The sequence below is a fragment of the Takifugu rubripes genome, chromosome 13, assembly GCF_901000725.2.
Source record: "Takifugu rubripes chromosome 13, fTakRub1.2, whole genome shotgun sequence".
Lineage (NCBI taxonomy): Eukaryota > Metazoa > Chordata > Actinopteri > Tetraodontiformes > Tetraodontidae > Takifugu > Takifugu rubripes.
In genome coordinates this window covers 21,479,469-21,489,540 of record NC_042297.1, presented here as the reverse complement: position 1 = coordinate 21,489,540, position 10,072 = coordinate 21,479,469, and the positions used below count along the sequence as shown (strand labels likewise).

General features: G+C 47.1%; 1 protein-coding gene across 1 annotated transcript in view; it reads left to right on the top strand.

The window, feature by feature from the left end:
* The first annotated feature begins 723 nt into the window (after positions 1–723).
* Positions 724–10,072, top strand: part of LOC105419477 (CUB and sushi domain-containing protein 1) — a 284,673-nt gene continuing 275,324 nt past the window's right edge. Inside the window, 1 exon segment of the mRNA XM_074084929.1 lies at positions 724–1,213. Coding sequence (XP_073941030.1) covers positions 1,078–1,213 — 136 coding nt within the window. The 5' untranslated portion in view covers positions 724–1,077.

Sequence of the window (10,072 nt, the reverse complement as noted above, 5' to 3'; positions counted from 1 at the left end):
CATCCACCCACCCACCCATCCATCCATCCACTCATCCATCCATCCATCCATCCACTCATTCATCCATCCACCCATTCATCCATCCATCCACCCATCCATCCATCCATCCACCCACCCCACCCATCCATCCATCCATCCACCCACCCATTCATCCATCCAATCCACCCACCCATCCATCCATCCATCCACCCCACCCACCCATCCATCCATCAATCCACCCACCCATCCATCCATCCATCCATCCACCCACCCAATTCATCCATCCATCAATCCATCCACCCATCCATCCATCCATCATCCATCCACCCACCCACCCCACCCACCACTCATCCATCATCCATTCATCCACCCATCCATTCATCCATCCAATCCATCATCCATCACCACATGTGAACCAACTCCCTTCGCTTCTTAAAATCCTTTTTCTTTCATTTTTCAGTCTTTATGCATCATGAAACTCATTTCGATTATCCCCCCACTTTTTCCGGTTGTCTATCACTCCCTTATTTCCTTCCCACTTCTTCTTTGTTTCTTTTTCCCTTCATCCATCCTTTTTCCTCACTCTTCACCCTTTCTCACCCCGTTATCCTTCACGTTTACTCCCTTTCCTCCAATCTTTTTGCGCCTGCTCCCCCTCTCTCCTCTCCCCCCCCCCTCTCTCTCCCCCCTCTCTCTCCCTCTCTCTCCTTCTCTCTCTCCCCCCAGTCGTCACTGGCTCTTCGTACTGTGCGGACCTTCTCGCCGCCTCTCTCCTTCTCTCTCACCGAGTCTCTGTGTCTCTCTCTCTCTCTCTCCTCCGGTCTCTGCTATGACAGCTCCAACCAGCAGCGTGTTGCCCGACTTCAGACCGTCCACTCGGCTGTCCTGTCCAAACGCCAGTGTGGACATGTTCGTGTGGGATATTCGCGATTGATCTGGGCTGCTGTTATTCATTTTTCTCTCCATAAAAACGAAAGCTAAAGGAGGAGGGGGGCAGCCGTCCTCTTTTACCCCCCTCCGCTTCCTTCAGCGAAACAGAGCGGCAAGGTGGGGAGAAGGCTTGAGAATTAAGCCCGTTTGGATTTATCTGTCAGCGCAATGACGGATGCGGGAGCTCCGGAGACGCGTCTGCCGGGGAGGAGGCGGAATCTGCGGAGAGCGCAGCGGCTCCAGCGCGCCCTCCTGCCGCCCGTCCTGCTGGGGCTGCTCCTCGGGGCTTTCTCCACGGCCGTGGGTGAGTTTTTTCGGGGGGCTCCGCTGTTTGTCTGCGTGCGTGCACGCCCTGCTGAGCACACGCTGGTGGGTTACTGTGGGGGTGCGCGTACACGGCAGTGATTTTTTTTTTTTTTTTTTAAAGAAAAAGAAATGTTGTCAATTCCGGTGCTGTCTCGTCGCTGCTTTGCGTGCGTGTGCGTGTTAGAGAGATGCGAGATTCGCGCAATCACCCGTTTTAGATCGTACAGGAGCCCCAATAGATGATGGACGATGGATGGATGAAGATAGTGCGAGAAAGTTCACAAATGAAGCCATTAATCAGACAGAATGGCTTTACTGAAATCTGATACAAATGTAGTTACGTGATTTTACCAACTAATCCAGGCTGTCGTGTCACCTTTGGATTTTACAGAAGAGCAAAGTGAGACGCGCGCGCGCACACACACACACACACACACACACACACACACACACACACACACACACACTGTGTGAGGGGTGCTTGTCTTAGTGGTGTGTAGAATGTCAGTGGCTGATCGAGGGGTGAATCTGTCTGTGGTACCTGTTCTGGGGTTAGGGTTAGGGTTAAGGTTAACCCTAACCCTAACCTGTGCTGGTGGGCTTCTGTGAGCAGAGGAGCCCCTGAAAGGAGGAGAAGGTGTTAATATTCCTCTCATTCAGTGGGAGCATTACTGTTACTTCTGCTCATCAATAGCTGCTCTGTGTGAGCGTCTCCTTCCCTGCTCTCACAGCTCTGGTATCTCTGCAGTTTCCCTCCCAATCCCCTCTCTCTGACACACACACACACACACACACACACACAACACACCTGTAGGATATTTTCCCTCGGCAATAAAGAAGGAAAAATGTTTTTTCGATGGTGTCAAAAGTGCTGATAATTGCATGTGACGCAGGTTTGATCCGTGACACGTTTTGGTGTTCACGCCTCCGTTGCGTATTGGCGTTATCTTTATTTAGATTTCTGTGCCACATGTGACGCTGCCAGCCAGGAAATGGAGGAGTGAGAGTGACTGAGGGAATGGCTGATGGAACACGATGATGGTGCGTCTGTGCTGCTTCTGATCACCTGCCATTTATCTTTCATCCCGTCTGCGCGTGCTCGTACGCTCATTATCTTCTCTCTTATTTTTGCATCTGTTGTGTGTTCACACATCTTTGCTCGTCTCTGACATTAAACAAACTTTGATCCACTTGTTTTCACCCCAACATCTTACACCAAGATTCATTTTCGTACATTTAATGTACAATGCGACGGATCAGCAGCAGTTTTTTTTGGTATTACTGTGTTAAATAAACAGGCCAGATTAAAAGGAAAAAGGTCAAAGCAACATCTGGAAAGGCAGACGGAAGGCGGCAATAATTTATTTCCTAAAACCTCAAACCCCAGATGGTTGCCAGCCTTTTAAATGCAATTATGCACTTTAAATTCAGAGGGAACTAATAATTGATTGTCTGGAAATGTCATTTACTGCTAGAAAACTTCAAGCATCTTCGAACACAAACAGAAGTGGAACTTTGGAAGATTTCTGAATGAATCAATAAGCAAAAGTATTAGAAGATAGAAGATAAAAACCTGTAAAACGGTCAAACAAATGGCCCTCAGAAACAGGATATTCTAAATTATTATTTTGTAAAAATTGAGTTGTGTGTGTATTTTGGGGTTAGGGTTAGGACTGAGGTTCTCCCTCTATACCTGTGAGAAGGATTCTGCCTCATTTGATGAATCTTTGGACGCAAAAATGGAATAAAAAAAAGACTGAAATGTCTTTTAACCTTGGATCACCTTAGAGCTTAGACATGTTGTCACGAGGACCCTTGTCACCCTGTGTATCTGTTCCCTCGCACGTCGTTGCCCTTTTCCTCTGCTCTTATTTCTTTCTATCTTCTTTCTTCTTTGTACATTGGAAAATAAATGACTGAATAAAACTAAATGTAAATCTCATAACAGTCCACCACACATCAAAAATCAAATATAATCCAGCATCAACAATAATCAAACATTAATATCTCTCGATTGTGAAAGGGCGAGTTGGACCACGAAGCAGCTGGTTGTTAGAAGCCGTGCAACAGCCCAGCTGTGATCATCTCACCCTGCTGGTGCACATAGAATGGAAATATGAACCATCTCTGCAGGAGCCTGCTCAAAAATCAGTGTGGTCATCTGCTGAATTCAGAAAAACCTCCCTGCAGAACTGGCCTCTAAAGCATCGCTTTGATTAGGATATGAAAATGATGAATTTAAATAAAGCAAAGAGCATCCTCACACAGACTGCAGAAAACCGGATGGAACAAGAAGAAATGTCATGATTTAGAGGATTATTTATAGGGTCTTATATGAGGAACGTGGAAACGTTGGATCGGTTCTTGCTGTAGAACAAAGAACTCAACCTAAACTAACTGGTGTTGGCAGTCCGACGCTCAGCCCACCATCGGGAAATAAACACGGCAAAGTAGCCAACACTTAGGAAGCAACGTTTCCTGGAGCAGCTGAGCCGGGAGGACGGACGCGTGTGGTCAGAAAGATCAATAACTGACACGGCAACATTGGGGCTAAGATTGGAGCTCTGATTCACGCTGCCTCCACGTGGAGCTCAAAACGTGTCTGTGCCCGATCTCAGGTCGTCCACACACGTGAGGACATTTATGTGGGATTCCTGTGTGTCTCCGTGTCCTTTTCTGTGTGTTTCCATCATTTTCAGCACCTGCTGAAGGAGACACAGGGGAACACCTGCAGCCAAGTTCCTTCAGTCACACCTTATACTTACAGGCACGCACACGCACACACTCTCTCGCGCACGCACGCACAAACACACACACACACTCTCACACGCACCACACACACACAGGTGTCTGTAATTCTAAGCTGCTCGTGGGTCGGGCTTACACAGACCCCTCAGCTCTGGAAACGAGACAGCGGCTGATGAGCATCTCACCGTCGTGTTTTGCACATGGACGATTTCTCCATTTTCGCTTTATTTTTGTTTTGCTCCGATTGGCCGAGGCCAAGCGGCCGGCCAGAGTCCCGTCCTCGCTCTGGGCTGCTGCTCATGACAGGGCTGTCTGATGCAGATGGCCGACTGGTGCGGGACCCCCAACAAGTCCAGATGGCTGATTGTTGCATTGGTGCGCCGACGGCTGAAGAGCGACCGACACACACGGTCAACGAACGGGCGAGCGACGGTCCGCTCTCATGCACGAGGTGAAAGGACCAGAGTCACTTTCAGGGAACAGACGCATCACAGCAACGTGATCATGATTATTAACTCCAACTCAAGCTTTCAGATCAGAAGCGTGTGCTCGACGCTGGAGGCTGATGCAGGCGGCGGAGAGAGGGAACAGAGTATTTGTGAAAAGAGAGGGAGAGAGAGAGAGAGAGAGAGATGGCGATGGAGGTGCGAATCAGAGCAAGAGTGTTAAAGAGACACCGAGGCCGAGAGAGCTGCTCCGCTTCAGACAAAACGGAAGAGAAAATGAAAACGTATTCCCAAGCAGATGCCATTAATCAAGAATGACTTTCCCATCCTGAGCTCCTAGGATAGTAATGTCTGGCATTAAGTAATGACATCATAACCCTGTCCACCTTGGATTTATTTTGGAGATATGGATGGAAATTCACTGAGCTGACCCAATGGCGTTGGCCGATGGCGCTCTAAAACCAGTCACTCAGCATGACAGGCGCTTCAAAAAGGAACCTTTACCCTTTCAACACGGCAGCTGAGACCACTGTGCTCTTATTTGTTTATTTGGATGTGCGGCTTTTGGTGCACCAATGTGTGCCAGCGCCCCCGTGTGGTGGGAGGGTTCTAACATCTAAAAAAGGTTTATTTATCCATGAAAGACAGTACCTGCTTTTTAATGTACACATGTTTCCTTCTGTCCTGTGTTAATTTAAATTTCTTTAGTAGAACCGTACACTCGGCATCCGTGCTGACAGTAAAAATTGGATGCTGGTATAAAACAGAGACACAATACAAAGATATTTGCTGTAACAAACTTGGAAGATTTACTTTGTGTATCATTATCCGCATCCAGATTTAGTAGACTTTTAATTTTAACGTGTAACATGTTGAATACTTGTCTATTTCTTTTAAAGCATAGCAACATAACAGCCTGCTCAAATTTATACTCTTAAATTCTAAATCAGCAGCTTGGATGATGAATGATGTCCAGGGCTAAAATGCTAAAATAATAACGCTAAACCCTAATATGATAAAAGTAATATGATAATTGCTGATCCAGGTCTGGGGAAAAAATAAAGTCACCTTTTAATGAGCGTCGATGTGGTGTTTTACATGCAGATGCTCGAGTTGGATGAATTATTTAGCTGGATAACAATAAAAATCCACTGTGATCGTTTTCATCTGCCGGACTCCACCTGCAAATTTAATCTGGAGTGTTTGTGCTTAATTTGTGCCGCTTTTCACTGAGTATCACAGCTAGCGTGTCTGCTAATTTAGCACTTTCATTTCTGATCCTTCCACTCTGCCCCTCTTTGTTAGCATGACATTTTCTATAAACTGTCAGCTAATGGCTTGCTAGCGGGCTAGCATTAGGAAAGCTAATGTACCTGTTAACGTTACATTAGTGTTATTTTAGTTTAGCTCTCGCTTAGTTCCATGGTTTAAGGGCATATCTGCCGTGTGTGTCCCGCACCCCGATGCTGTGTGAGTGCGTGCCTGCTGTCTTACACCAGTGTGTGCATGCACGCTCTACATATGGAGCCAATGAGTTCCATTTCCATTTCAAAGCCACGACTCGGCAGCAGCAGAAGCTACTTTCATCCGTTAATGTGATTTTAAAGGAGAGAGGGAGACAGAGATGTGCGCAGGATGAAATACAGTCACAATAATTATTTTCTTGCTTGGCAAAGGGGTCTATTTGTTTATTAGTGTCCTTGTGTTCTTACTGCCAATTCACATCTCCCCGTGCTGCTGTGGTTTTACTCCAGGTACCAGCTCAACATACTTGATTTGGGGGGGCTGCGGTGTGGCTTTAGTCAGGCTATTATTTTGTGGCCATGTGGCTTTTTGATTAAACCAGAATTGTCCATGCATAATATGAAAGTGTGTGCTGCGTCATGCGTGTGAGTGTAACCATCCACGTGCTGAAGGTGTGTGTCTCAGGCTTATGTACAGTCTGTCTTTGCTAGTTTCAGGGTGTTTGTGTGGAAAAGGAGCACATTGAGATAATGAAGCTTATGGGCACACAGATGCATGAAGACTGGAAAAAGTTCTGGTTGAGTTGCAAATTACAGCTACAACAAAGATTTAACTATGCAAAAAGAAAAAAATCCTTCCTAAGAAGCTAGTTGTGTGTAATGGTACAGGGTTGTTTCTTTGTGTTCAACCACACTTAACTTTAACACTTTACTCAGCTGGACTTTCAGGCTTTTCTTCCTATCGTTCTTTATTAACAAAATTACTTTTTCTTTGTTTTATTTTCGACTGAACTGTCGTTCGTTAGCATGGACAGTAATGTTGGTGTCTGCCCGCTCGTTAGCTGGACACCAGCACTTTGTGCTACATTGCAAGTTAATCACTAACCTTCAGGAAGAATCCCGATGAGAGACGTATATTTCTTCTCCTCATAACATTCCATTACACCTTCTCCTGTCATCTCCAGCACTTCCTTGTTACCGCATTGATTAAAATTGTGGGCGCCCTCCCCTCCAATCACTTTACTGCTAGCGCCGTAGCGGCTAACGAGAGATATGATGAAGAAGCTGAGCTACTCTGCGTCTGGAGCACAGCCTGTTTTTGTCTTTAAAATCTTTGGGTGGTTGGGTTTTTGTTTACAGTGTGTTAGTAGTGGTCAGTGAAACCTAAAATCTGGAAATGTCACCCACTTTTCTGCAACTGAAGGTTTGTCTCTTTAGCCATGATGTCGTCTTGGGGACAGTTGGGTTGTTTTCATTCTCTTTGTCTACTTGTTCAGGTTCAGCCTAGTTTATCAGTAGGGTTAGGGTTAGGGTAGGTTAACCCTAACCCTCTAACCCTAACTAGGGTAGGTTAACCCTAACCATAACCCTAACTAGGGTAGGTTAACCCTAACCCTAACTAGGGTAGGTTAACCCTAACCCTCTAACCCTAACCCTAACTAGGGTAGGTTAACCCTAACCCTCTACCCCTAACCCTAACTAGGGTAGGTTAACCCTAACCGTCTAACCCTAACTAGGGTAGGTTAACCCTCTAACCCTAACCCTAACTAGGGTAGGTTAACCCTAACCGTCTAACCCTAACCCTAACTAGGGTAGGTTAACCCTAACTAGGGTAGGTTAACCCTAACCCTCTAACCCTAACCCCCTAACGCTAACCCTAACTAGGGTAGGTTAACCCTAACCCTCTACCCCTAACCCTAACTAGGGTAGGTTAACCCTAACCCTCTAACCCTAACCCCCTAACGCTAACCCTAACTAGGGTAGGTTAACCCTAACCCTCTAACCCTAACCCTAACTAGGGTAGGTTAACCCTAACCCTCTACCCCTAACCCTAACTAGGGTAGGTTAACCCTAACCCTTCAGTGCTTGCTGGCCTCCACACTTCTAGATTCAGGAAACTATGCAGAGACGTGTCAGAAACTGAATCTGCATCAAAATACTTCATAAAATCAAATAAGCAGCTTTTGGATCCAGGACTTTTTGGATCAGACGTTTCTGAAGGAGCTGCTTTGTGAACCTGACGGTTCCATGTGTGTTGGAGCAGGTGTGAAGCTGTTGCTGCCGTCCTGCGGCTCACGCCGATCCTAACGAGCCATCCTCCATATTCCTAATGCGTCTTCATCTCCCTGGTGTCGGCCCACTCTCCAAAATGCCAAATCCTGAATGACTCCTGCCGAGCCTCATCAACCGTGCACGGATTCTGTGCCCACTCTTGATTGCTGCTTGTTGAGCTGTATCACTGATTGCTGCAAATGACCAAACATCAGGAACATTTCGATGATTTTCGTTTGTAAGGCTCAGTTGTTGGTGTTCGGGCCTCAGACGCAGCCGCTGCCTGACTGAAACGAGGGTGTGAAATGGAGAGAGGGTGAACCAACATCACGCCGGCAAGAAAAGATCTACATTGTTCTTTGGAGCACAAGGTGGGGGTGGAGAGGAAGGAATTGCTAATAGCTGTTAGCTTTTGTAAACAACCATGAGCATGTAGCTGCAGAACGACCCAGAGAAAGGGAGAAAAGCAGCCTGGCTGCCACTCTGACTTACTGAGGAGTGATGGAGCGGCCGTGAAGGTGACGGCTGATCTTCTGCCTGATTGGCTGCAGCAGTGTGGCCAACTGACGGACTGAAGCCGGAGCTGCGGGGAAACAGCCCTCCGCTGTATTTAAGCTCGACAGGAACGCTCGGAAAAAGGCTCCGAAGGCCAAGAACAGAATCACATAATGGCTGTTAAATAGTTTCTGGTTATAGATATAAGGAGCATTAGGGAGCGTGTTGAGCTTTGTTCCCAATCGTTCCTCTTCTCATCCTCGAGGGCGGAGGAGAGATTTGACTCTGGGAGCTTCTGTTGAATCAAATCAAAACAAATGAAATCAAATTGGACTGTTGTCAGCTAAATTAGATTCCACGATGCAATGGAAACAATTCATCAGTTCACGTTCCGAAAAGAGAGCGGAGCCTCCTGAAGTGGAGCTGCCGTGTTTCTCACGCTACAGCGGCGTCGCGTAACTCAGCTATGGCGTCTCGACGGCTCGGAGGAGGAAGAAAGATGGATGAAGGGAACGGAATGAATGAGGGTGAGGCTTCGAAAGGGGTCAGGAGGGGGAGCCTTCAGCACCCCCATAAGGAAATAAGGTGAGTTTGTGAAGGGAGGATTCAGCTGCAGCCGTATCGGCCGCACGCCCGCGCGTCAGCGCACGTCCTCCCTCCTCTCACAGCCGAATGAAAATTGATGCTGCAAAGTCCTTTACAGGCCATTACATCTTAACAAGAGCAATCTCTGATATTCTGCTGACAAATGATGGCAAAATAACACAGGTGTTCTGTTTGTCTGCTGCTGCTGGCTGAAATAATCACCCTGTTTTTGAAATGGCCACAATACTTGTGTTTTTCTCCAGTGTCTTCAACTCATGAACGTGCACACGGCGTGTTTGGACTGTTTCCTGGCCGGCCACTTCTAGCTTTTCACTTATGTGGCGTTAGCGGTGCCTAGTACAGAGGTTAGCCCAGCCTTGGTGGTGTTAGCGGTGCCTGGTACAGAGGTTAGCCCAGCCTTGGTGGTGTTAGCGGTGCCTGGTACAGAGGTTAGCCCAGCCTTGGTGGTGTTAGAGTCTAATGGAAACAATATTTACAGACTTACACCAGCAAACATGCTAATCAAAGCTAGCTAGGGAGCATAACAGTCATAAACAGCCCTCCTTGGCACATTCCCACCTAAACTACCAGGGAAAACATTTTCCTCAGCCTCCAACATCCCTGAAGAATGTCGGGTAGTGGATAGATGCCCTGGAGTTGGGGGGGCTGTGTATCAAAGGTAGTGGATAGATGCCCTGGAGTTGGGGGGGGGGGCTGTGTATCAAAGAACACTGGTCCGTGGGACACACTTGCAGCCGTTATTTAATTCCTACAAACTTTTCTTTGTCTGTGTTTTGATAGGAAATTTAGCCAAAGAGGAGAAACCAAGCGACAGACCATGAGGTCAAGAAAACAGCCGCCAAGCTTCTAACCTGGGCTATAAGGAGCCCGAGGCCCCCCCACCATTCATGGTGGGGGGGCCTCGGTACCACCCCCATTTGTTTACATTTCCAGTATGGTAGTAAATATAATATTAATAACCATTCATGCTGTTATGAAGTTTGGTGTTGAAGACACCTTGACATATACGATACAGGGGTCTGGAGCCAGGTCGACCCGCGGGGGGGT